General features: G+C 41.2%; 5 protein-coding genes across 9 annotated transcripts; 1 reads left to right on the forward strand and 4 right to left on the reverse strand.

Moving 5' to 3' along the window:
- Positions 1-31: 31 nt before the first annotated feature.
- Positions 32-4,569, reverse strand: prkag1 (protein kinase, AMP-activated, gamma 1 non-catalytic subunit). 2 transcript variants are annotated; one of them, XM_076156511.1, is made up of 13 exons: positions 4,450-4,569; positions 3,624-3,675; positions 3,426-3,526; positions 3,239-3,320; positions 3,082-3,140; positions 2,829-2,874; positions 2,687-2,741; positions 2,440-2,566; positions 2,183-2,348; positions 2,053-2,090; positions 1,826-1,972; positions 1,645-1,744; positions 32-1,521 (listed from the first exon to the last, which is right to left on the reverse strand). In XM_076156511.1, exons 1-13 carry the CDS (start codon positions 4,456-4,458, stop codon positions 1,511-1,513), a joined length of 993 nt encoding a protein of 330 aa, XP_076012626.1. In that variant the 5' UTR covers positions 4,459-4,569; the 3' UTR covers positions 32-1,510. The 2 variants fall into 2 exon arrangements, with proteins under 2 accessions (XP_076012626.1, XP_076012625.1); XM_076156510.1 differs by having other exon boundaries at positions 3,624-3,681; positions 4,450-4,500.
- Positions 4,570-5,164: 595 nt separating this feature from the next.
- LOC143005242 (GTP-binding protein Rheb-like) lies at positions 5,165-9,253 on the reverse strand. Its single transcript, XM_076156512.1, has 8 exons — positions 8,835-9,253; positions 8,175-8,246; positions 7,992-8,059; positions 7,798-7,880; positions 7,431-7,487; positions 7,277-7,324; positions 6,906-6,987; positions 5,165-6,802 (listed from the first exon to the last, which is right to left on the reverse strand). Exons 1-8 carry the CDS (start codon positions 8,884-8,886, stop codon positions 6,710-6,712), a joined length of 555 nt encoding a protein of 184 aa, XP_076012627.1. The 5' UTR covers positions 8,887-9,253; the 3' UTR covers positions 5,165-6,709.
- Positions 8,567-18,482, forward strand: LOC143005238 (zinc finger protein Eos-like). 4 transcript variants are annotated; one of them, XM_076156503.1, is made up of 8 exons: positions 8,567-8,725; positions 11,122-11,179; positions 11,276-11,380; positions 11,864-12,118; positions 12,556-12,723; positions 13,159-13,308; positions 13,808-13,936; positions 14,607-18,482. In XM_076156503.1, the coding sequence occupies exons 2-8, from the start codon at positions 11,134-11,136 to the stop codon at positions 15,461-15,463; spliced, it is 1,710 nt and encodes a 569-aa protein (XP_076012618.1). In that variant the 5' UTR covers positions 8,567-8,725; positions 11,122-11,133; the 3' UTR covers positions 15,464-18,482. The 4 variants fall into 4 exon arrangements, with proteins under 4 accessions (XP_076012618.1, XP_076012617.1, XP_076012619.1 ...); XM_076156502.1 differs by lacking the exon at positions 8,567-8,725 and adding an exon at positions 9,949-10,040; XM_076156504.1 differs by lacking the exons at positions 8,567-8,725; positions 13,808-13,936 and adding an exon at positions 9,949-10,040.
- A 630-nt stretch (positions 18,483-19,112) lies between these two features.
- Positions 19,113-20,674, reverse strand: LOC143005243 (small ribosomal subunit protein eS26). Its single transcript, XM_076156513.1, has 4 exons — positions 20,608-20,674; positions 19,542-19,719; positions 19,314-19,444; positions 19,113-19,207 (listed from the first exon to the last, which is right to left on the reverse strand). The coding sequence occupies exons 1-4, from the start codon at positions 20,608-20,610 to the stop codon at positions 19,172-19,174; spliced, it is 348 nt and encodes a 115-aa protein (XP_076012628.1). The 5' UTR covers positions 20,611-20,674; the 3' UTR covers positions 19,113-19,171.
- Positions 20,675-22,151: 1,477 nt separating this feature from the next.
- fkbp11 (FKBP prolyl isomerase 11) lies at positions 22,152-24,862 on the reverse strand. Its single transcript, XM_076156654.1, has 6 exons — positions 24,504-24,862; positions 24,229-24,291; positions 23,150-23,237; positions 22,983-23,016; positions 22,786-22,856; positions 22,152-22,402 (listed from the first exon to the last, which is right to left on the reverse strand). The coding sequence occupies exons 1-6, from the start codon at positions 24,600-24,602 to the stop codon at positions 22,194-22,196; spliced, it is 564 nt and encodes a 187-aa protein (XP_076012769.1). The 5' UTR covers positions 24,603-24,862; the 3' UTR covers positions 22,152-22,193.
- Positions 24,863-26,086: the final 1,224 nt, after the last annotated feature.

Raw genomic sequence — 26,086 nt, forward strand, 5'->3', positions numbered from 1 at the left:
GGCCAACATTTGTCACAGATGCAACAGAATGTAACGTTGATAACAAACCACTTTTATTGCTCATCCCTTTAATTACAATCTCAATTCAGACCGATTAGTACAAAAACTGTGAACTTGGATATAGTGGTGCACTATTACATTTCATTTTGTATACCAAAACAGGAGATGTAACGGGGTTTCTAGAACTTGCCATTCAGGAGTGGCTGAACCTCTTCAGGAAATGTAAAATGAAATTAAGTGCTGGTATTTAGTGATTTTTGATGGTGAAACACAAAGACAAACCCAAAATATCTGTTGGTCTGTGATGACATCACTGACCAACAGACACTAACATAACACACCAACAACAAAAACATCACAAAACTAAGTATAGCTATAATGAATAATGCCACAAAGGTTCTTTTCACCGTTCGTTTGGAAATGACCCATTTGCCAAAAATCAGTAAATGTTGCAGAACGGAAGAAAAAAAGCAAATACAACAATGCTTAAACTCAAGAGGATGAAGGTGGCAAGACGGGGGAAAATGAAGGTGTATGGAAAATACACATCATTTTCCATTATACAAGGACATGGCAAATGTTTAAATTTGAAAGCAATAAATACAGAGGTTGTACATTTAAACAGCAAACTGAACGGTTCCATCTTACAGCATATCCATCCGTTCTGACCTGAGCCCAGTTACTCTGTGAAGCAACAACGTCACAAATAAATGTTTTAACCAATCCATTGAAGATGAAGCAAATGTTTATCTAGAGCTATTTCCCGAACGACAAAAAGCTGAAACCAGCGAAAGTCCAATTTTAGCCCGTGGACTGGACTATGACCAGAAGCTTTAGGTTCACATGTCAACTTATTTCCAGAAATTGCTGACCAGCTAAAGAAAAAAACACTGAGAAACCACCGGGATCCTTCAGTGTTTAAGATACAGAAGCTGAATAAACTCTACACCAAAAGATGTGTCTGTAATTACATACTGTATATGATACATTCTTACATAAATAGAGAGCCTACCAATCCACCTTACTTTTCAAGAGTATATGTCGTTAAAGTAGTCTTCAGGTCTGTAATAATTTTAAGAATAAAGCAAGTGCTGTTAACTGAAGGCAATACGGTATATTTTTTATTTTACTGATAATTGGAAGGTTTTGTATTTTTTGCCGTCCATTGTTATGAAGTGGAATAGGTTTGATCCTCTGCAGATCAGCCGTGTATCTTGTGCTTTCTTTTCTAATACGACTTGGGTTTAAGTTTGGAGCTGCGTACGGTTTATTACTGCGTTTCATATTGCCAAGTTGCTAAAACAAATTGAAGGTAATTCATTTTTATGCAGAAAGGCCTGAGGTCTTCATGTAAGAAATATTGGAAATTTCATCTCAGGGTGGAGTAGATTGAGGATCCATCACATCAATACTCCTATTATAACTCCTCTCACACTTCTTTGACCTCCGTCTCCCTCACTCTCCCTCACTCTGAACTCTTGACAAAAATGTGTTGCCTGGCTCGTCTTCCTCACGCAGAGCCTATACAGGAGACAGAAAGTAAGGACTATTACTTAAAACACAAGCTGTCTCATTTGTATTGCTGCTTTGTATTATTTTCTTAAACTACACCCCATCTACAACCGCTCACACATCTGTACTCACCCTCATCTGCATCGGTGAGCACGAGTGCTTGGAGGATATCTGAAAGGGAGACGATTCCCTTCACCACCTCCTGCTCATCCACCACCACCAGCCTGTGCACCTGAGAGACGCAGACACACTCTGTAATGCTACACTTACAAAGACGCATTTGATCTGAGTGCCTACTTCAAACCCCACTCACCTCTGCCTCCACCAGTCTGTTGATGATGGCCTCCAGGGTCTCGTGCCTGTTACAGGTTAACACTCCTTCAAAGTACTGGGAGCGATGCTGCAGAGCTTTGGTCACCGTCACGTCCAGGTTGTTGTAGGTCTTCTCGGCCGCCAGGTTCTGTGCACACACAGGGCCTCAAGGGTTAACAAAATGTGATCATGACAAAGACAAATATGAAGGAAAAAACTTAAACTTACTATCACATCAAATTTGGAGTAAATGTCAACCACCCGGCCTGCAGGAGAGAGAGGCAGCAAATCAGTACAGCAGTGCTCCAAAACAGCCGAGTTCAGTTTAAGACAATTACATATCAACGACTCCACATACCGTTCTCATCTACGACAGGAAGTGCAGACACTCTTTGCTCCACAAAAATGCCCAGCGCTGTGTACAGAGGCGTATCTGCTCGCACCACAGCTATGTTCTTGAAGGTTCCGATGTTCAGTTCTTCTAATGTTTGACGCAAAAACGCAGGCTTAGGCATCTCTGATATCTGAAAACAATAACAGATCATTATCAAGTATCAAACTACAAATGGATAACATATCATGTATGTAAACGTGACAAAATCCAAAAGGACTCACAAAAAGTTTAAGGAACTTCAGAATCCTCTTGTGTGTGAGAATGTAGAGTGTGTTGCCTGTCAAGGGGTCAATGACGGGAAGTCTGTGGATCTTGTGCCTCAGGAGGGAAGATACTGCGTCATACAGACTGTGACGCAGAGAAAGGGGAAGCACATTAATTGTTTTACTAGTTCATCGGCAATCAATGTCTTAATTCAAAAAGTTGTTTAAGTGTAGAAGGAAGGAGGGAAAGAGAAGCAGAGCTCACCTTGCATTGGGAGATATGCTAACCAAGGGCTTGAAAGAGTCTTGAAGGTACAGCTCTATACGCATGAAAAGACATGATAGTTAAACGTCAACAATACCTTAGTAAATGTCAAAAGTCAATTCACATATTTAATAATCCTCACCTCTCCAAGTTTCAATTTTGTGTTCTTCTAGTTCGTATATTTGAACCTGGAAGATAACATCAAGAGAACTATTACCTCTAAACTGGGACAAACACAAACTGTAACACAGGCAGTTGATGAAAAACAAATCCTAAAAGGTACATTTAGGAATATAATAGGTTAAAAATCCACATGTCTCATGTCTATTTCTAATGTTACACCTAATCTGAAAAAGTCACCTGGAAGTCAAATGTAAATATTTGTACAAACGTACCAAAGGAGACTTGTAGTAGCGGTGGAGGATGTTGATAAAGTCGGTGATGGTGAGCATGCCTGCAAAACAGCAAGGCAGGAATGCTGTCAGTAAAATGCGTTAAGTTTGTCTCTCACACACAGAGAGTGAGACAGAGCCAAGAGAAGGTGACACTCACCAACAAAGCACTGCTTCTTACTGTCCCACAGGGGCGCTGCTCTCACACCATTGGACACAAGAGCAAAAAATGCCTTCTTCACCTGTTGGGAGACGAAACACAGCAGCAGCGATATTTACCCATAATCAGCTAATGAGGGTTATTATTATTCAAATGTTGGAGATACGGGATGAAGCGTTTGATTTACCTGAAGTGACGTATCAAATACTACCAATTTGGAGCTGGTAGGTACCAGATCATAACACCGATGAGACTTCATAAATCTGGTGTACGCATTGTGTTCTGAATCTGAAAGAATCAAAGAGTGACTGTTAACACCAGCTGTATGTTATGGTTTCTATCTCTGTTTAACCTCTCAGGGGGAGTAATGCAGGCATGTCCTTACCCTCTATGAAGGGGTCCTTCTTCACCTCCAGATCATCAAGCACTGCTGGAATCTGGAACATAAAGGTTATCATCGTTCTGTGGCTCCAGATAAGTTGCTATACATATTTTTTAAAAAAGCTACAAACCATTACAGAACGACTAATTTGTCTCATTCAATCTGTCAATTTACTCTTTCATTAAGTATTTTTGGCAATTCAAGTTTGGTTATCTTTAGTTTTTCATACTTAAGAGGTTTATTGCAGATTGTTTTATATATTACAACATGTGTACTCAGAGGGCATCGACCACAGCTGCTCATGTTAACATTGTGGGTTCCGACCTTTACGGAAAAAAACGCGGCAGGAACTTTCAGAAATGTGATGCAATGTAGTGCTGTTAGACTGTCACACTTACATGCAAATACTTTAGACATTATTCGTAAGTTACTGCGTCATACTTTGTCTGAAAGTGATAAACTGTAGCTGGGTGTTAGCATTAGGTAGCGTTGCACTCTGTTTACATTAGCGAGACACTCGGGGGTGACTTTTCATGTCAGCGTTGGTTTCGAGTCAGACGCCCCTGGGGAGAAAACTGCGCTGCTGTGTGTTTTTGTGTTTACTGTACATTCACTGCCACCCAGAACCGAACTCACGCATACGTTAACCCTGGACTAAAACGTGCCGATTAATGGCTAACAAACTAGCTAATTCTGTTTATATCCTACGCTGTTTGTTAGCCGCTACACTTAGCTCGTTTACTAACAACTCGTAAGCTAGCTAAATTTACTGTCAGTTTGTCAGACAGCGATCTACAGAGGTATTCTAGTGAGAAGTCTGCTAACTTACACACTCCATATTCCATCCGCTGCCTCGCCGTCCTCTGGCTGAGTTCGCACCAGGTAGCTTATTACAAAGCCAAACAGAGCTTCCGCCTCTATTCTAATGAGTAACTGGCCGAGTTGAGACGTTACCGTAATACATGTACTAGTACCGCAACTCAGTCTCTGTTAGAACTGTACATAGACGCCGTTCTGAGCTGAGACGTTACTGTAATAATAAGTGTGTCCATATACGTTTAATAATGTGCTAATGGCATCATGTTTGGTTATACAGTAGGGCTACAGCTGTAATATTGTATATTGTCTTTTTCTATATGTTCGCACCCAGAACCACAGCAAATTCCTCTTAAGTGCAAACTTAATTGGCAAATTCTGATATCCCAAACCCTGGGAGATGTAGCACGGGTTGACGGGTTGTGTTAAAAAATGATTAAAAACATTTTTTTTTTCAGTTCAGTTTTTTTGTGCAGTTAAAAAGGTCGTGTGCGTGTAAAAAATGTGGTGAGAAACTGTGTAACAATCTGAACCGTCACAGCGCATAAGCAACATCGCAGTTATGAGGACATTGTAGGGGAAAAAGCTCTTTGTCAGTTTGTGTTAAAACACACATCATTTTAGGAGAATTCAAGCTTTATTCCAGTTTCTGGGAATATTACCTGCTTAACTCCACTCTGTAAACCTCATCCATATACCATCCAGGCCAAAAACAGCAAACAATGACATATCAAAGGAGTAACTGATTTATTTATATACAAAACTGTTTACAGCAAGATTTCTGAATTACAACTGACCAACATGGGCATATTGGTGCCAAGGTGTACACCAGCTATCCCAATGGGATCAATTCAACAGAAGAAAAACCCTTAAAGAGCACCTTGAGTCATGAAGGGAAGCAGATGAGGAAGGCAGTTGAAAAACTGTAAGGCACAAGACACAACATCACCAGCTTCTCCTTTATCATCATCAACCCTCTAATCATTCAATAACTGACTCAGCAAAAGTACAACCACCAACCACAGAAGGTACATGTGTGGGGGAAAATTCCTCATTTCATTTCTCACTATGCTTTGCGACTCATTAGTCTCACACTGATTATATCAAGTCAACAATATGAATTATCTGCCATCCCCGCTTGGTTTTATCAAGCACATACAACCATGAAATCAAAACTATGAGTTCAAACATTACAAAGCAAACTACAGTATGTGGTCTTCATCCGCTATTTATAGTCATGCTGTGTTAAAATGCAATTTAAAAACTGCAACTCAGTGTTTCTAATTATAATGCACTTACAAGCACATACCTTACTTCACCTGCTAAGGGGAAAGCAAGCCTGGCCCACTCAAGATATTATCAATACTATCAAACCTATTTCTATCATTCTATTCATATATTTATTTCATAATCCATCAAATAACACCTTCATTCCAGTCTATTAGGAGAAGTTTTTACTGTAGAGATGCTGGAAGGAGATCAACCTGCTTAGCAGATGAGCTTTAAAAGAAAAAAAACATGCGCGTCATGAAATATACAATTGAGTTTCTGTGTGGTAAAGACACAGATAACAGGTCATTGGTGAAAAGTAGTTGAAGCGAGTTGATAAAAATGAAATAAACTGAAAGTAACAGAAACTACAGTGAATCTTCTAAGATGAATAATGAGTTTCCAGGGTGTTGGGAGGGAATACGCCATTTTTGAGTAGTAGTGATGTTTTAACACCACATTTAAAACAATGTGAACTGTGGCTTTCCTTTTACTGTCAAACTTATTCAAATTTTGCACCAATCATTTAAATAATCATTTATCAGCATCAGTGTGCCTGAACTAGTCAACACAAAATGAGAATTGAACCAATCGTATTCACAACTTCAAATATACGACTAGTTGTTCTTTTTTATACACTTGTGGATCAGCATTAATACAATTCATCGGAACCGCTATATTTGGCAGTCATATTTTGTTTGCTGTGCATTTGGTTGACGTGAATGTAGATGGTGACCACTCGTATATTATATTGCAATATTTAAGTGTTCACCGGAAGTGTGTCTTTATCTTAGACTAACGTTAATCTTGCTCTTGGAAACTTCTCCATGTAGTTACAATATATGAGCAAGTTTCTAATTTGCCTGGGCAGTTTGCTATGTAAGTCAGTGGTGTTGTGAATTGCCACTGCAGTGTCGTGGTGCTGCTGAGGTTGGGACAGGCGAGCTGGTGAAGTTGTGCCTCTTGTCTTCAGCAAATGAGTTTACTGACATCCTGGGTAGACTTTACATCACAGCACACTTCCTCTCCTCTGAGGGTGCGTTCCCGTCCGCCTTCTCCATCTCCAAAATGATACGCTTGAAAAGCTCCACAGCCGTCTGCATTGAATGGAAAGGTTTTCAGCAGAATGGTCTATGGACAGAGGACATTACAAAGACTGCTGATGAGCAGCGATACAAACAGATCCGGGTCCGTTATTACCTCATTCTCCTTGGCTGAAGACTCCATGAATGCAGCACCCCACGAATCAGCTAGTTTCTTTCCCTCTTCTGGCTTGATAACCCTGGGGAAATGAAACCACAACAAATTAAGAACAGCGTGTCCTTTTACATCACGCCAACCCATTCACTTTGCTGGCATGGATAATAACAGCAAGACTGGGAATAAAGGGCAAGGATGTACTCTAGTAGGTTTCTTTATCTGCCAAAACAACTACAGGTGACCTGCAGTAATCTGATGAAGTCATTTGGGGTGTTTAATGTATTGTAAAAATTATTCAGAGTGCTAGAATGCTTTGTAGTGCTAAACAACATCAATCTGATGTTGTACTAAATACTTTCAATCATAAATACCTTTCCATGTGGAGATCTTTTTTGTTTCCAACAAGGACGGTTGGAACCCTAAAAAGAAAACATCCTCAAATTTAATTTTAAAAAAAAGCTTCGAAAAACAAACAAATCTGAAGCACAACGCTTAATCAAATTGAATTTCATGTAGAGAACTTACTGAATCTTTCCAACCATGTCTAGCAGCTTGTCGTGTAGAGTCTGCACAACTTCAAAACTGAAAAAGAGAGCAACATTAAAGTACATTAATGGAGACTAAAACAATCTTTGAATCATTTTCCACAGTCACTCAACTCATCAACGTGATGGCAACATAAGATACACAGCTGTGCGTTTGTGTGATACAACTATACTTCAACACACTCACTCACGTTAAAACCTTTGCATTGTTTTCAATACCTGACAATTTGAAAATGCTAGAAAGAGCTCCACCTTGACAGGATATTGTCATTACCAAGTATATTGTCTGCTTACCACAGAGTGTTCAAAGGCTTTTGACTATATGGCAAACACAAACGTCCACTCACCTTTTCATGGAGGTCACTGCGTAAACAAGGACATAGCCGTGGATGTCCATTGAGTGGGACTGTGGAAAGATTGAGTATTCATCCTGCACACAAGAGTAAAATGCATTAGGACAGACTGCTGTTAAACATGAGACAACAGTCAAAATTATGAATTATTAAATTATAAAATGTGTTAGGTGTACTGAACAACTTACCTGACCAGCTGTATCGACCAGCTGAAGACTGAAGTCCTGACCATTGACATTGACCATTTTATTGAAGGCTGTGGAGCGTAAATGAGTTATACAGTCGTATTAGATATTCCTTGTGGAAAACCAACTCAATTGTAATTTCCGCCTGTCTGTAACTTTCTGTAAACATCACATAGAAATGCTTACTGTTCTCGATGGTGGGGTCATAGGAGTCAACAAACTGGCCTTCCACAAACTGTATGGTTAGGGATGACTTTCCTGTGCGGGGGATATGTGGATAACAAGATTAGAAAGCGTTCCAATAACATACATACATACAATCTCTTGCTTACCATAAATGTCTACATTACGACAACCGGATCTCTAAGTATAATGACTTGACACTGGGTTCTTGTTGAAGGTATTCCCTACCCCTAGGCACATGATATTATATGGAAGACTGTTATCATTAAAAAAGGTAGAGGTGGTTAAGGGCTGAACAGAGCTATACGACAATTCTCCTAAATTCTAGACACCACGTCTCTTGTGTTTGCCGAAAACTAAAAGTGTCGGAAGTATAAAGCACTCGTCAACATTTCCACATAGCATATGATCGGCTGAAACCTGCTAGCTAGTTTGCCCCCAAAGCAGATTGCAACTAGACATATGGCGACAGCGATTCACTAAAATGCACTGAACTTTGGTGTGGTTTTGTCATCTACTCATAAAACATGCTAAACAATGGAACTTAAACAAAGGTAAGTCAGCCTTATTGCTGCCATTCTGATACACCCACGAGGAAAACAAAGCCTGTTAGCCAGCTAGCTAACTCCGTTAGCTGAGCATGAGCTCATGTGCGTTACTCACCTACAGACCTGTATCCTATCACTGCAATCTTTCGGTGTTTTGGTTGAGGCATTGTGGTGAAATCGGTGATTTGGGATAATTCACTGCGCCGTTTAGTTTTACTATCTAAACAAACTTTATCGCCACATTCGTCTCACGTCACGTGACAACAACAAACTTTTCCGAGCTGCCGCTCGAGCTCTCCGTGGGCCTCGAGTTACAACTTCAGAGTTCAACTGAAACAAGTACAAACTGTACTTATCCAAATAAATGGTCTCTCGGCGTATCTGTTATACTAATCGATGTCGATTATTAGTTTTAAATGATGAAATAACTCTTTCAACAAAAAAATAAAAGCGAAAAAGGCTTATTCACCGCGGTTAGGCTTCGCAAGTCTGGCTGACGGAAACCGTCATTGTGTAAGCACACCGTCGTAAAGCAAATACGTCAGAAGTGACATGGAGGCGCAGTGTGGCAGAGAGCGTGTGTACAGCAGAGGTCACTCTCTGTGCGCTCAACATGTTCCATCAAGGCCTCTGCGTAACTATCTGAAATGAGAAATGGTACAAAGTTTAATTCAAAACGATTATGGACTCGTTTTGTTTCTTTAGTTAAAACGTAAATTCGTGTTCAGACAGGTCCCGATTTCTACTAGAATGCTAAAAGTAAATTTACTGGGACAATAAGTAAACATGTCTAATTGCTTGTGGTCTAGTGAGCTTTATAGAAGGTCGTTTATTTGCTTTTGGGACCGTTTGCAACTTTTAAATCGATCATCAACGTTTCAAAGCAGCAATCGACGTCTTTAGCTTTATTTGCCTTTCACCGTGACTCCCAATGGCAATATTCTGAATTAGTTCGATAGTCGCAGAGAGACAAGAAATCAATATGAGCAGGGATTTTTCAGACTTCTTTATTTAAGCTATGCCTTCCTTAAATTGAGGCATGGCAGTCTGACACATGTACCTTTATAATTAATATTCCATCAGCTTTTATCGGCGCTATACGCGTGAATGCAAAGGAGGACAAACATAATAACGTTTTTTGCATCGTACGATACATTTGATAGTGATGGACGACATTTAATTGGGGTTCATTGAGGTCGTAGCGGACCGGAAATTGTTTGTAGCGGGAGGTAATCGCTGCCGGGAGATGCTGCCGTCATAAGGCAAAACTAGCAGATGTAAAAACAGAGCGACTTCACTGAAACGGCCCTTACTGGGACAGGTAATGTGGATCTAACTAAGATAATGTGCGGTGAGAGGAAACATACTTCAAACACGTATCTCCGAAATGCTGTCGTAAAGTCGGATGTAATGCTAATGTGTCAGGCGGGGGCTCGAGCTAGCTGGCTAACGAGCATCTGGCTAGCCGTAGCGCTTTGGGAGGCGGTGGGTGCCATAGCAACCGTTTAGGAAACATTGGTTTTGCTTGCTAGCTTACCAGCGTTCAAAGCTAAAGCTAGTTTGCTGTGCGTTCGCTAAATAAAACGATTTAGAGCGAATTATTGTCACAAGTCAGTGTCCACTACCTTACGTCACAGAACATGTTACTTATATTTTAATATGTTCCGCCCTGTCCAGTTAGCTGTCGAGCTCCGTTGTGACGTTAACGTGATTGTCATTACCTTAAGCTAACTCGGCTAAGTTGTCATTTCTATTACTTTACCCTAAGCTAATGTTAGCCACCAAGGCCGACCTCAGCATAACGCCTCTGTCAAGTAAAATGTTGACAAAGTATATGCCTTGATTTCCCTTGTATGATCTGAATTTTAAAAAGATAATTGTTAAATGAGCATTTTTATGCATTGTCTGTACGTGGAGGTCATTTATCAGCGTTGTCATAAGATAACTAGTGGAAATTGAAGCAATCAGCTGATTAGTTACTGCTAAGCTTGGAGTTAATTTGAAGTAAACATTTAAAGGTCGTGTATTATGATGATGTCATCAATCATCTTTAGCTTTTAGAGGAGCGTTTGATTAATTTGCAGTTCAGAAGTCAGGACCTTGCATTGGCAAATGAATGTTTTTTCATGTTATATCCATAGATTGTGGACATTTAAGTGCTTTGTATAACTGAGTTGCCAATCAAGGTTGTTATTTTTGTCATAACTAATTGAAAGAGACATCAGATGCTGTCTTTTACTCTTATTAAAAGGTTTCTTGTAATAATCTGATGTCAGTTTGGACCTCTTTCTGGAATACTTATTTACAGATAATATCCATGACAGCTATTTAAATTTGTTTGCATTTATTTATGGGCTGTACAAATTCATATGTGAGCATTCATTGTGCTATTTTCATTTCAGTATTCAGTTTGAATGAGTATGGATGTTGATGACTGTAATGGCCGGTCCTACATATCAGGTACAGCTTGTTAAGGAATGGTTTGTTCCATCAAATATTCTTGCCGTTAGAGGCCGACGGGTTTATATGACGGTTCACCTGTGTTTTTGTTCGCAGCTAGTGGAGACTCTTCAATGGAGAGGGATTTTTCTGGGGGTCTGGGAGGTCCGACAGTGAGCACCCCCAACAGCAAGGAGACGTCTCCCAGTCGCTCCCTCAGTGGTCAGTGTGCAAAATAAGAATAAATCTCAGAAAACTGACAATGTTATGATTCATCAACCCACAAATGCAATTTCAACTCTGAAATTGATATTATCCAACCTTTTCTAGGAATAGACACGGTTTATCTGTCTATCTATCTAAATAGTGTAACGATATAATGACAATACTATCAATTTTTCAATGTGACAACGTTCTCCAAATTAAGACAGCTCCGGTTTGGTTTTCCACCACCATGATTGTACACGGTGCTCGATGTTACTGGCATTCTGCAATCATACCACAGGTTCAGTGTGATAATCCCAAAAAAAAGAAAATCTGTGCGCTTTGCTGGATCTCTGCAGATCGCATGTCTGAATTGCAGTGATGTGGTTCTTGAGGCATTCGGACTCCTATGCACTCTAAACAGTACCTATCTACTTTAGCCTTTTAGTTAAATTGACAGATTCTCAATAAGGCCTTCTTTTTTGCTTTTGTTCATTTTAGCTAACTCTATTAAAGTGGAGCTGTACAGTGATGAAGATCCGGGTCGCAGTACTGAGGATGAAAGAGGGGAGCGGGTAGAGGAAGGGGGTCCAGAGCAGGGAACTGAGGCTGTTGGAGGCTACAGGGAGCTCACCAACCCTGAAACCATGCCAACAGGGGCCACCAGGCTGCCAAATGGAAAACTCAAGTGTGACATCTGTGGAATGATCTGCATTGGGCCTAATGTTCTCATGGTGCACAAACGCAGCCACACAGGTGACTGAGTATGAATGCTAAGGAATGTCCTCTGTGGGGAAAACTCAAACCATTTTGTTCAGATCTGTTTAAATACAGCAACAAACTTGCTTATGGTATGTAATTATGATAGAATTGTGATTATATCTCATACATACATACATATATACATATATATATATACATACATGTGAATCTCTTTCTGTACAGATCATGGCAGTGGAGGAAAAAACTCATTGTTGTCAGTAACACATGTTAAATCTGGAACAAGGCCGTTACTTGTTCCATCCTATTTCAAATTCATTCATTCATTCATTCATTCATTCATTCATTCATTCATTCAGGGCTGAATTGAAAGGGAAGGGCTATTCTTATGCTGGGTAATACACTGCTGGACTTGAGGCAAACCACCAGACACTAGAGATGTGACAATATAGATGTGTTTGCTCTGGTTACAGGTGAGCGGCCATTCCAGTGTAATCAGTGTGGCGCCTCCTTCACTCAAAAGGGCAACCTGCTCCGCCACATCAAGCTGCATTCGGGGGAGAAGCCCTTTAAATGTCCCTTCTGTAGTTATGCATGTCGTAGGCGAGATGCCCTCACTGGCCATCTTCGCACTCATGCAGGTAAGAGAGATTTGTAATGGTTGGAAATGTTTTCTAAAAGCAGTGAAAGCAACAAATTGAGGAATTGAGGAAATGGCAGGCCTTGTGCTTGAAGAATGTAGCTGTCACATGCACCTGGAAATCTGTAGCATTGCGAGCAACCTCAAGGGCCTTGGAGCAGTGGGCAGGATGGCTTGTTGCCATGGTAACACTCGCCACTTTATTGGATAATAAAAGCACCAATAATGTGGGAAGAAAAGGTACATGGCTGAGAGAAGAACTAACAAATACTGAATGAATAATCTTGTGTTGAAAGAATCTCCGGAATAGAACAGAATATCTGAGGCATGGATAGAGTTGATGGTCAGAACCGTTGAATTAATATTAATGTTTGTGTTTCATGGTCTGTGCAGGTGTTCAGAATGGTAATTACATCATCTTCCCCTCTGCCCCTAGTGTCCTCTCCAACTGTGGGGAAGCCCTACAAATGCAATTACTGTGGCCGCAGTTACAAACAGCAGAGCACCCTGGAGGAGCACCGCGAGCGCTGCCACAGCTACATACAGAGCCTGGAAGCACAGCAGCCAGCCAGCGCTCACAATCCAGGTAGTGTGTGTTGTGATAACTGTGGAGATTGAGTGGCGTTAGTGATCACACGGGCACCTTGGCCGTCAGCGGCAGGCTAAAAAAATGTGGCCGATGCAATAACAAAATTAGCTGTTTTAGATTTCTTGGTTTTCATCATTCAGTCCATCAAACTTGAAACAAATAATCCAAAAGGTCGACTGCAAACACTGCCTGAGAGCTCATAACTGTCAGGTAAGACAGTAATGTAAATAGTCTAATATTAGACACTTCTAAGATACTTCTCAGGAGACTGTACAAACATATCGTATGTAGAAATGTTGTCTGTCTCCTATCCAAGGTGATGTTGTGCTGCATAGAATCTCTTGCTTCTAATCACTTTTGTTTGCAAAAGGTGATTTAAATGCTGCCGAAAAAAAAGTATAAAAGCTGAAAAATCCAAGTCATATGTAAGTCAGTTATATGCACAAGAGAACATGACACATAACAAGTACAAACAGTATGTTTGTACTCCGTGCAGGAGAGGAGATGAGAGAGCTAGAGTTCATCCCAGATGCTCTACTGCAACCCTCAGACAAGATGGCATTTATCGATCGGCTCGCCAACAGCATCACCAAACGCAAGAGATCCACTCCACAAAAATTTGTAGGTGAGCACTTGATGTCAGTGTGGAAAGGTTGAGGAAACTGAGAGCCTACCCGTCATCAAAATGTTGCCCTATTCAAATACTTCCTGCAGCAGGACGAGTCGATACGGCCGTATGAATGACGATCAGCTTTCATTCTTTCTTTTGTTATGGTCCCCGAACCGGCTGGCAAACTGAGATATTATGAAGTTCATTTACGATTCCGCACAGACGATTCAGGAGACTTGAGGCCAAGGCAACAGCTGTTCACCCTGACACTGTTATCACTGTTGTACGTCATCAGCATATAAGATTTGCAGACTCCAGATGAGTCTGCATTTTATTTTGCTTTCCCCTACAAATTTAAACTCCAGCGACACAAAGCATTTCCTTATACATGACTGTCTCTAAACAATGCAAGTCTTAAATATGTGCATACACTTTAATCATCGTGAATAATTCTAAAAACAAAAAGACTAATTTGCAAGTAAAATCCGAGTTTGTCCTCTTCACCGTATCCTATTGAACGCTTTGGAGAGTGTCAGCGTGTTCTAATCCTCCTCTAATTCTACCTCAAATTTTGTGGACGAGCCTCTTCATTTACCTGAGCAAGCTGGCCCAAGCATAAAAAGTTTATTGGGGAAAAAAGTTTTCTGATATTTTATTATTTGTGTTTTGTTTTGTTTTACTGCAGGGCAGAAGCATCTTCGCCTCAGCATGGCAGACGCACCGTATGAGCTCAGTGCTGGTTTAGAGAAGGATGGAGAGATGCACCCTGGAGACCTTGAAGCCCCACATTTTGTTGGCCTGGGAGGAGACTATGGAGGAGGAGGAGGGGGGTCAGACGTACTGCGACCTCTGCACCTCCCGTCCAGTCACCCCTCTTGTTTATCGGAACTCAGGCCAGTAATCAGCTCCGCTCACACCCCTGCTGCTCTGGGCCCCAGGCTGGACTGTACAGGGGCGGGAGCTGCGGGCGTAGGGGGAAGGGAGGCGGCTGAAGGCCACGAGGACCTGCAACCACCTCGGAGTCACGCGCCGTCACCTAGCAACGGTTGCCAGGATTCCACGGACACAGAAAGCATGCCAGACGAGCCTTGCAACAGCACCGGCCCAACCCTGACCCTACACAGTAACAGTAACAACAGCCATCACCTCCACTCCAACGCCCACAACCCCGCACCTCCTCCCACGTCGCACCACAGGAGTAGGGACAGACACAGCCACGCCAAAGAGAGGGAAGGCGAGAAGGAGGACGGAGGCCACAGGGCTCCTCCGGGTCCCGCCCCGGCACACGCCCCCGGCTCGCCCACGGCCCCCTCCTCCACCTCCAGGGAGGCTTTTCGGGTGGTGGACGGGGAGGGGCGGGCCGTGCGCTCTTTCCGATGCGAGCACTGCCGCGTGCTTTTTCTAGACCACGTCATGTTCACCATCCACATGGGCTGCCACGGTTTCCGGCAGCCTTTCGAGTGTAACATCTGCGGCCACCGCAGCCAGGACCGCTATGAATTTTCTTCACACATTGTCCGTGGAGAGCACATCCTCGACTGAAGTGAAAAGGGCGGACAACCTGCTCCACCTAGAGTTGTTCTTACACTGAGACGAGGACCTGGGTGGGTTTGGTCTGCACAGGAGCTTGAGCGGGCGGGTGGGCGGGGCGCGAAACCGGTTAAAGAATATGACAAACAGGCACTGGTATGGTTGCAGTGTGGCCTCTTAGCTCAGAACCTCTTTCAAACTAGAAAGGTGGTCCCTAAACATTCGATGCACTTTTTAAACAAATCAACCATCTTCAAATTGCACTTTTAATGAATTGTTGTTCTTAAGTAGAGATGAAGAGTCAATGCACTTTTTAAGCCACAGATGTGCCTTGCTCTTTGGTTCAGGATTGAAACCATCCTAACATGATATTTGCGCGTTAACTGAAAACTTAACTCTTTTTTGCACTTTAACAGAGCTGACACTAAAAATAGAAAAAAAGCGTTATCGGAGCCGATTTTACGACAAAACTCAAAATTTCTGAAAGCACTTTGTCAAATTCTTTCCCCTAACAGAAAAACAGAAATTCTACAAACTATCTGCAGTTTACAAAGTTATCCAAAGTTGTTGTTTCAGCTTGGGGTTGGTGGTGGATAGTGTTTTCTTTTCTTTTCTTTTTTTAAAAATGCTACGTGAGGTGCAGACCAAACTCAAACACCAGGTCGCAGTCAAATAGATGTATTTGTGGGGCTGTCCATGAATTAGAAATGCACTTTTTGTTTGTGTAATGGTTGAAGCTGACAGATTGGAGTGTGTGTGCGTGTGTGTGTGTGTGTGTGCGCGTGTGTGTTTTCTTGAAAGGAAAGCGAAAAATGAAGGCCTTTATGTGTGTAATGATGTTTTAAATGTTTTTTTCTTTTCTATGATTGCTTTTGTTGCACTGATAACCTGCCAGAATACAATGATTATATTAAAACTGTTTTATAGAACACATTTATGATCTGCACATTAATCTAAACGTGAGGGGGGGGGGGAAGAACATGGCATGTTTTCTGAGGAAAGGAATGGGAGTCACTGCCACTGTTTGGGATTATTGAAGAGATTCGGGTGTTTATTCAGATTTCAATCCTCAAAATCCTCCCTTACTATTTGGCAAATCAACTCTATTTATGCTATATTTAAAACAAATCCTCTGGTGTGATTCTTTTGTTGTATTGTGCCTTTCTTCACCCTGACCTCATTGACTACTTTGAAGGATGCGAACTACCAACTGTCTTTTGTCTCGGCAGTATATCACTACAGATGATGTAATGGTGTTGGAGACCTGCATTACAAAAAAAAATCAAAGTACTCAAGTTCTATTCCAAATAATCCACCCTTTATGTTTGTGGCTGTAGTTTTGCACATTTGCTTGTTTCTGAAGCCTTTGGGGTTGATTTGAAATGAATTTGTTTTCCCGCTTTTGTTGTTGACTGATTCTCCGTGAGGTTTGATTCATGCTGCTCTGACACAAATGGCAAATTTCAGTCCTGGTTCTTTGTTCTAATAATGTTTTGGTGATATTGTGCAGAATGAAATCAAAGCTCTTTATTCCGTTCATTTGTTAACACAGTGGAAGTCGATTTAGTCACTCCCAAATATTTCATTATAAACAGATAGCACAATAAAGAACTATATCCCTACTAGATACCTTCTTCATACCTCTACTTAATGAGATGACGCCTGAACTGAGCTCAGTGCTGGAGGGTTAATGTAGTCACTTTCTATATTTTATGGCTAGAACATTATTATTTTCCATGTTGATTCGGTCCAGTAGGTCCTCGCCTCCCCGTCTGGGTCAATCTGGATTACAGGGTTAGGTTGATCAGATACGAGTTAAGTCGAGAGTTGCAACGTAGAGTTGAGTCGGCAGTCGCACAAAGCTGATTGGACAGTTAGAATGCTGAAACTCTTGCACAAAAAGGAAAACCGATTGAACTTAATGAGTTTTATTTCCATGGTGTAGCTTATTACAGCCCCCAGATTGGGTTCGAAATGACTTGTTTTTGTTTTGACAGATGGACTGAAAATCAAAAGGTCTGGAGAAAACAGACTGTTACAAATTTTGACATGTGGCACAAAAAGATCCTATTTTAGATTTGATACGCTCCGGTATTTTAAAAATGGCAAACCTTATTTTGTAGTAGTTTTGATCTTTTCCATTAAAGGGAGCTCTAAATGGTTCTAGGATGATCTTAAGTGTTGTGACTCTAAAGTCCTACATTGAAGCAGTGATCATTGAAACGTTCTGAACCATTTTTCAGATAAAGGATTTTGTACTTGGTCTTCAGATTATATTTCATATGACCGTGGAGTGTGGTTCTTTAAAGTACCTAATCTGGTTCCCTATGGCTGAACCAAAGAACCACTACTAGATACTATTAAGCACTTTTCCTTATTAGTAGTCAAATTCAAATTACCTTTAGGTTATGTAACTGGATGTGCATCTAATTCAACTTGTTTTACTTTGCAGAAAACAAGAATTATTTTGTTTCAAAATGCTATTCGTGTTTGAAGATTAGAACGTTTGCTCACATTGGACAGATTTATTAAATTAGGGAAAGAGTTTCATATAGGCATAATGGACAGTTGAGATCTTGTCAACGCTGTCTTGAGACAAACCCAAAGAAGCTGTTAGAATAGAAACCTTTCCTGGACGTCTTGCCTTATTTACAGCGTGTAGAGACTGTTAGGTGATAGAGAAAGAAGTCGATTTCCAACTAGAGCGCTCAACCTTTGGCACAGACTATTTTAATGTAATTTCCCTTATCTGCATCTTTGCATTGTGACCTGTAAATTCTGTAATTCACACCAAAGTTGTCATTGCATATTCAATCCATGTCCGTTTGCATGAACACAATGCTTTGTTCAGTTGATGCTTCCGTTTCCTTGTGCATATTCTGATTTGGGTAGTTTGTATTTACATGATCCTGGTGTGACATCTCTGCTGTTTACGTAATGTTGGTATAGTGGATTTTGCTATCGTGCCTTTGGCCTGAGGTCCTCTTTTCTTTTTCCAACACAAGTGGAAGCATCTCAGTGTAAAGCTTTTGTTTAGCTTACGTACCACCTGTCATTTTGAGTGACAACATTGATAACATAAAAGGCTCAAAATGTGTCATCTTTAAAAGTTCTACTTACTGACACAGCTAGTTTGCCTTTAAACATTAGTAATCTGAATTGAGCCAGTTTGCTTTTAAATATGGCATTTACGTTTCACCATAGTTCAGCCCAAAGAAATTGTTATATTGCAGCAGCCAAAAACTAGATTAGAGTTGATTTAGGTGGCATTTTTCCTGAAGTAACACCCCAGTGAGCCCAGTGCATGTGGTGATGCTTCCTCACACCCCGGTCCATTTTCCACTTTAGTCTTAAACAGATGAAAGCCGCCTGATTCAAGACTCAAGCTTCAGAAAAACTAATTTTGTAGTATTTGAAGAGTTTTCGCTATTGCACTGTCTCCTTCAAGTTCACATCTGCTTTAACCCCTTCCCCTCCTGTAAATGGTCTGATATCGCTTTAAACTGCAGAGCCTTTTTAATTGTACCATAATGTAAGTATGCACATTTGCTTATTCTGATCTTAAACTACTGCAAGTTTTGTACTGTAAGTCTATTCCAAATAAAATACTTGACAGATCTGTCTTTTCTACTGTTTGTCAGAGTCATTGAGCTTCACAAAGTCAAGTTTATGTAAAGACTGCCTTTATTTTTCAGGTGTACAGCATCTCCAAATTCTGCTTTACATGGGCTTTGGAGGAGCTCTTGGTGCGCCAGCCTGGAAAATAAACAAAACATTTCAATTAGTTTCCTGATCAGTGTCATATTCACTCCATTCCTTCTAGATCTTTACGTTAACAGAATGGCATAAGTATGAAACTCACGGCGGGCCTGAATCGGGGTGGTGGGGTGCGGTCTTTCCTGGCCTCACAGGAGCGATTCCTCACTACTTTGCTGTGGATGGCACAGCTGACACAGTAGTGCAGCTTCACATAGAGCTTGGGCAGAACGTAGGCTGCAAAATGGAAACAGGCAAGACGGTTAGAGTGAGTGAGTGGCACCTGAAATGTGAGCGCAGACAGTTTAAGATGACAAAAAAACTCAACACTTACAGTCAAAGACGCTGGCCTCTGAGATGTCTCTCACAGCCGCTGCCTCTACGATGTTCCTGATGACAAACTTCTTGATGGCCTTGTCCTTGGGGACACAGCGGGCACAGTTGGTGCAGCGGATGGGCTGCACATGCCCACGGCCCTTCTTGGCGCGACCGTTATTCCTCCTTTTCTTGGTCTGGGAGAAAAAAAAGGAACATTCTCTCTGATTAACTGTAAGTCAAACATGGATGATGGCACCTTTCCCTGAAGATGTTCCAGTGAGACTTGCACCATAACAGCCTGTATGTGTGTTTACTTTGAAAACACTTAATTGAACCAAATGTCAACCCTCAGATCAAAACAGCACTCTGCCAAGAACATCAATTACCCCCCAATTTTACTGTTTCCGTTTTCGATCTTTGTATTATATTTCAATGAGCTTTGGGGAGATGCATCTTCACTCGAACACCTGCATTGGCTAACCTCGGACATCTTGTCATACCATTTTAATTCCGGGGCCTCATACAAATGGGCAACAGAGAAATCAACGTTATTAGCGTTGTACACAAACGTGAACAAACTCGTTGGCGGCGAGACGTCAAATGTAAATTAATGTTTAGATTTTGTTTTATAAGCGACACCTGAATCAAATACTTAAGTCAATGAGGTGCCGGTGTACTTTACGACCGCACAAAGAGTCGAGCCGCTGCCATGGAACCGTGTTAACACATCAATGTTGATTAATATAATACCCAAAATATCTCCGTTATATATTGCCACATCGTGAGACATCTATGTGTTTAACATCATTGAATGCTTTAATCTGCATTCCTCCGTGACACACGCGCAATGGAGCGCCCGTAGCTCACAGAACACATGCACAAGATGACTAGCGTGCTAACTGTTAGCATTGGGCCAGAGTCGTATTAGAATCACTTTATATGATATAAGTGTGTGATTTTTCCTAACCGTGTGTCGGATGTAGGATTAACACGCGCGAAAAGAGCGGATTGCAACCAATATTTCGACTAAAATCCAAGAATATTCGTTTTTCACCAAACGGGCCCAACCTCAGCGCACTCACCATGTTGCACGGGAAGCTGGAAAGAGGACCGGAAGAGGATGCGCCGCCAGAACTAGTACAATGAAGCCCCGCCCTACGAAAAACGTAATCACAAACACAACGTCTTATTATTATTTATTGAAATATACACTGTGCATCACAACGTGTAGCAATTCTGTTTTGGCGACAAATTTCTCCACAAACAAAATTCAGTGTAATCTGTCAACTGCGGAAGACCCAGAGTGAATGTTTGACAGGAACAGAGCGCCGCCCGAGCGAGCGGAGCTTCTAGATATTACATCAATATGAACAGCAAAGGTGGGGCCACAGAGCGACAGTATGAAGAAAACAAGCCAGACACCTTTTACTGTTCAGCCAAATGTTTGTGGAAAAGAAAGACAAAGCCAAACATGTTAAAATTATTATTATTTTGTCCAAAAAACAAACCATAAATGCATACAAACGCATAATTTTCACAATTGTCCAAAAACTTAAAATTAGTATGTGAAACTGCCTACCTCAAAAATATTAATTGCATTGTTCTGGTTTGAACATATACACCAATCTTTGGTACAAAATGACTGGACTTCTATTTGATTAAATATTACAAATTATTATTATTTTTGATTAATTAGCTAATTACAGGAATGATGATGGTTCATTTGGGTATTTGATGACTTGAAACTGTGTAAACACACAACAAAACAATTTACCATCGTTTTTTAGAACTATCAAACCATTCAGGAACTCATCCTGCCCTGTGTAATTGAGGTCTTTTGTATTAATGACTATGTACAACATACAGTATTGACATGCAGTGTAATATGTTAAATATGTGAGGCAATGGTGCAAACTGTGGAAATTAAGTTCACCTTTGGTAAACAAAGTTTTCAATTCTCTGTCAACAAACACTGTTGACGTTTTAATCCCTAAGAGGCAGAGTCTGTTTGATCATGTGACTTTAATCATAACAGGTTATAACTTCAGGTCAGAGGCAGAGCCATGTTAACTCCTTTAGCTTCCATAACCACTGAACTATTTAGAAAAGTAATAACTTCACTTTATCTTATTCTGAAGATTCATTTGGATTTTAGATTATGCATTCTGGCCGGATCGAAGCTGAGACAAAAATACAGAAGCTGAGAGCAAAAACATCCTTCCATCCTCCTTTGTCTCTACAGAGGAACAGTTTTGTGATTCTCTTTCAGTTAATGTGTATCATCCGTCACACAGCATAACTGTTACTGAAGCTGTTTGTGACTTGTGCTCTGACACACCACAACATTATGCTGCAGCTGCTGTGGTAAACAGAAGAACCAGCACTGTGATGTCTCTCTTTTGGAACCTACAATGTGTTCCTGTCAGTAATGAAACCCTCACTATTTCCTCTGCATGGTGTCAATATCTACAGACAGACAACGGTTAAGATCAACACACACATGCACACACACATACACTCTCACACAGAACAACTCAACGGAGCAAATCTAAACTGATTTTTAAACAAACACATGTAAACTCATCTTGTTATTACTCCTAAGTAAATATGAATCAAAACACAAGTAATTTTTAAAATTTTTATTTAAATAATACTGTGTTCTTGTGCTTTACTTCTTCTTGCTCTTTTTATCCTTTGGTTTCTTTTTGTTCATCTTCTGGGAGCTGGCCTTTTTGTAGAGATAGAGTCCCACCAAGGCGAGCAGAGTGGGCACGAGACCTAAACACACCATGGGGAACACGTCATTGACCATCTTCTGCCACTGCGTCTGCTGGGTCAGGGACATCACCTCCACCTCAAACTCAAGCGTGGCATCGCCTGCAACAGTTCAAACCCAGAATCAGTGTTGACTGTGACACACAGTTACTGCAGAACAACACTGAGTGACATACATATGACATAGATATTCTTCTGACCATGTAAATATAAGCACAAGTCTTTATCTAAAAGGTAGTGGCAATGATTGACATCCATGAAGTAGACAGAATACTAGACTAATGTGATTTACACTGTAGCTGGACTGTTGCATTGGATTGTATTAGATAGCTTGTGCAACTTAAGTGTGTGCCGAGTTTACTGTGTAGTGTCAATATTCAGGTATGGGCATGTACACTGTGTTTGTATAGCAGTACTGTTATTCATTGGTGTGTGTAGGACAAATCCTAAATCAAACTGTGTGTGTGTGTGTGTGTGTTCAGTACTTGGAATCGTAGGCGGGTATCCTTTCTTTCCATACGCTAGGTGAGCTGGAATAGTGGCTTTGATTTTCTGCCTGAATGATGAAGAAATACAAGATTCCATTACAAAAAACACAACTGTGGTAGATGATTGTCTGATGTAAACAAAGTAAACATCTCGCTACTCCCCCCCACTCTTTAGACCTTACAGTTTTGCTTACCCTTCACAAACACCAACCAAGCTTTGCTCCAGACCTGATAAGATTATCACATGGACAAAGTGAATCAGCAGAGCGAGAACACACTCCTTTGTAAGCCACATGCTGCAGTTGTCAGGTAAATGAAACATGATCAAAGAGTCACAGATTGAGCAAAGCGATCAATTTACCAGCAATGACGGTCCTCTTCCCCAGTTCAACAGCAAGAGGTTCACGGGACAGCGACGAGTCTATCACCTTCCCGTCCATCAGTTTACCCTGCTCAGTACAACAACGATTGACAACACCACATAAGTGTCAACAGAAACATTCATGTTTTTAAGAAAGCATATACATATATGTAGGTGTGTGCTTATAGGTTATTAATCAATCATTTAGCAAGCACAGATACTAAGTGAATTATTTAACACAAGAAAGGTCAAGCTGTATTTGAAAAATACATCAAAGTATCAATCACGCCCTTTCACACAATGTCAAAATGTAACATCTATACTATTCTCTATTCTATTCTAACACAAAGTTCTCTTGAGTGTTTCAGTATATTTATTTGACTGATTACTTACAATTTAACAAATAGTTGTTACAGTTATTTAAGTTTAGAAATTAATGAGTTGTTCCTTTTACCGCAAACCTGTGAATGCAAATGAAAAAAAAACACCCTTTATATCTTGACTGTAGTTTAGACAAAACATGCACTTTAGAAACATATGTTGGTTGAAATGTGACCGAGAAACAAGATCCGGGTAAACCGATTATGAACATAACCGCTCTATTGTGATGGCATGTAAGGATAAGATGCAGCTTTGTCGCCATGATATCTTGGGCTGCAGTGTGTCGGTATTTCCACCGCGGCACACACTCACACACACACACACACACACACACACGCACACGCACACACACAGATGATTTTATGAGCTGCTGCCCCGCTGACAGAGCCGAGTTGCTTTGCTGACGTGTTGCACCGCCCCATCACTCTGCGCGGTACACAAGCGCCACATAACGCGGAATAAAAAACACCATTCGCCCTATGAACATATTCCAGCCTGCGGTTTGTGCAGAACAGCAGCTGATCGTGCGGGAATCCTGCATGTCTGCCTGTGTTAGTGCACAAACACACACGGTGCCACATAGACAACAACTGTGCACACCGAGGGTAAACGTAGTGACACTAACACGCTTGCACAGACACTGTTTATATGTATGTGTGTTATCCGTCAACATTCATCCAGTGTTGTTTCTGTCTTACCGTGTAGTGGATTTGCAGCGTGTCTCCCAGTTTCGAAAGTACAGAACAAGATTCGGGCTTCGCCTTGGGTCAGAAAAGTTAAGGCAGCGTTAAGAGGGTCAGATCAAACTCTGTGTGTGTGTGTGTGTGTGTGTGTGTGTGTGTGTGTGTGTGTGTGTGTGTGTGTGTGTGTTTGTGTGTGTGTGTGTGTGTGTGTGTGGCGGCTCTAATTGTAATAGCTGTTGTATTAATGCAGTGTGTTTGTGTGTGTGTGTATCTCCATGTGTTCCACTCACCAAAGTGTCCACCTGCAGCTCCCCCACTTCCTCTGACTGTCCGTGGATCAGTCCACAGGTGAGGGCTGCACACAAGAGCGCGTACACGAAGGGCTTCATTGTGAAAGCGAACTTGTGGAAAAATGAAATTCCTCAACTTCCGTTTGTGTGTGTGCTGCTTAACGATCCTCCAGCAGGATCAGAGACAGCAGCCGACAGAGTCAAACACGGCCACCGCGTCTCCAAAATGGCTCAGCTCCGGCTAATGCTGATGTGTTACAACCCTGAGGTGATAAGCTGCTCTGACAGACCGCGCACGGTGGCCCAACAGCTGGCTCTGTCCGCCCTGAGCCCGCCTCAAACATTCCGCAAGCACCCCGGCAGGCTGTGCTTTGAACTGAAACTCTGCGCGGCCGCTAGGGGGCGCCTCAGGTTCTCGTGGCTCCATACGGTGGAGAGCAGAGACATCATCATTCCCATAACATTCCTTTACCAGACGCCACGTTGCTGTTCCCTCAGCAGCCCGCTAGTCTCAGTCCGTCAGATGTGAAGATCCTACACACAGAGCTGCTCAACCCGGAAGAGAACACCTCAGAGGCTCAGATGGGATGGAACATGGAGGACTACAAATTGTAAACACTGTAAATGAACAGGGTGTTTGTGTATTGTGTGGTACTAAAATCAGTCGACCAATCAATCGGTCAATTCATCAATCAATGATTGTTTGAGTCATGTAAGAAGTAAAATAAACGTTAAATCAGCAGTTTTTCATTTGAGTTTGTTGCACAGATTTCGAAGAAGACATCTTTCTGGGATTTAAATTACATTTCTAACAATAAAATCCTTTGTAGATTAAGTAATAAAACTACATTGATGAGAATAATCAATGACCAGCACCACTGTTTTCTCATGATTACGTGCACTTGCATATTTTGTTTGTATTATTATATTAAATGAGAAATGTCAGACAGTTTAAATTTTGTGTCAAATTACCAAAATTATCATCAGTAGGCCAGAAAACAATTAAAATGATACAGAACATTACATTGTTTGTTACACAGTGATCGTTAGAATCCTCTCTTTCTCTCTGCCAGCTCCTTCTTCAAATCTGAAAAGTCATATACCTACAAAGTTAACAGATACTAATGTTTTTAATTTGTCATCCTACATCAGGATTAAGGAAATGACAGCGTTTATTCCACTGAATGATTTTCTGCACCCTCCTATGTACTTTCACAGCACAATCCACAACAACAAGCTGACATAGAAAGCCAAGTACAACTATTTGAGTCACCAAATGTTTCCAACCCACAAATCCTCTGTTCTCTGTCCGAGTCACATAGAGATCTCACGAGCACAGATTGCAGTAAGCGAGCCACATGCTCACATGCTCGACAAAGGATACTTTTTTATGCAACAGAGACAGTTTGATAAGCAGCTCCATTACTATATGTAGTTACTGTATGTATGGAGAGACTCTCATGCTGGATGTCTGCAGGCTCATATGCTGTGTTCGTGTGTGTGTTCGTGTTCCATGTTCAGACCTTGAATTCGAATCATTCAATTTCTATATGAAATTTTATCAAAGCACCATCAAGATGTGG

The sequence above is a fragment of the Genypterus blacodes genome, unplaced genomic scaffold (genome assembly GCF_046128005.1).
Source record: "Genypterus blacodes isolate CSIRO-AG114 ecotype Tasmania unplaced genomic scaffold, CSIRO-AGI_Gbla_v1 ptg000070l_1, whole genome shotgun sequence".
Lineage (NCBI taxonomy): Eukaryota > Metazoa > Chordata > Actinopteri > Ophidiiformes > Ophidiidae > Genypterus > Genypterus blacodes.

What these genes read in the sequence shown, in the direction of transcription:
- prkag1 (XM_076156510.1), bottom strand. An exon ending in GAAGGACCCCTTCATAGAGG is followed by an intron (nt 3,527 to 3,623) that starts GTAAGGACATGC and finishes TGATTCTTTCAG; the next exon opens with ATTCAGAACACAATGCGTAC. An exon ending in CAAAATTGAAACTTGGAGAG is followed by an intron (nt 2,742 to 2,828) that starts GTGAGGATTATT and finishes TCATGCGTATAG; the next exon opens with AGCTGTACCTTCAAGACTCT.
- LOC143005242 (XM_076156512.1), bottom strand. Translation starts at nt 8,886, where the DNA reads ATGCCTCAACCAAAACACCGAAAGATTGCAGTGATAGGATACAGGTCT. An exon ending in TGACCCCACCATCGAGAACA is followed by an intron (nt 8,060 to 8,174) that starts GTAAGCATTTCT and finishes TACGCTCCACAG; the next exon opens with CCTTCAATAAAATGGTCAAT. An exon ending in AAAGATCTCCACATGGAAAG is followed by an intron (nt 6,988 to 7,276) that starts GTATTTATGATT and finishes TCATTTCCCCAG; the next exon opens with GGTTATCAAGCCAGAAGAGG.
- LOC143005238 (XM_076156503.1), top strand. Translation starts at nt 11,134, where the DNA reads ATGAGTATGGATGTTGATGACTGTAATGGCCGGTCCTACATATCAG. An exon ending in CCATCTTCGCACTCATGCAG is followed by an intron (nt 12,724 to 13,158) that starts GTAAGAGAGATT and finishes CTCTGCCCCTAG; the next exon opens with TGTCCTCTCCAACTGTGGGG. An exon ending in CACTCCACAAAAATTTGTAG is followed by an intron (nt 13,937 to 14,606) that starts GTGAGCACTTGA and finishes GTTTTACTGCAG; the next exon opens with GGCAGAAGCATCTTCGCCTC.
- LOC143005243 (XM_076156513.1), bottom strand. An exon ending in AGAGGCCAGCGTCTTTGACT is followed by an intron (nt 19,445 to 19,541) that starts GTAAGTGTTGAG and finishes TCCATTTTGCAG; the next exon opens with CCTACGTTCTGCCCAAGCTC. An exon ending in CACCCCGATTCAGGCCCGCC is followed by an intron (nt 19,208 to 19,313) that starts GTGAGTTTCATA and finishes TTTATTTTCCAG; the next exon opens with GCTGGCGCACCAAGAGCTCC.
- fkbp11 (XM_076156654.1), bottom strand. Translation starts at nt 24,602, where the DNA reads ATGAAGCCCTTCGTGTACGCGCTCTTGTGTGCAGCCCTCACCTGTGGA. An exon ending in GAAGAGGACCGTCATTGCTG is followed by an intron (nt 23,017 to 23,149) that starts GTAAATTGATCG and finishes TAATCTTATCAG; the next exon opens with GTCTGGAGCAAAGCTTGGTT. An exon ending in TTGGTTGGTGTTTGTGAAGG is followed by an intron (nt 22,857 to 22,982) that starts GTAAGCAAAACT and finishes TTCATCATTCAG; the next exon opens with GCAGAAAATCAAAGCCACTA.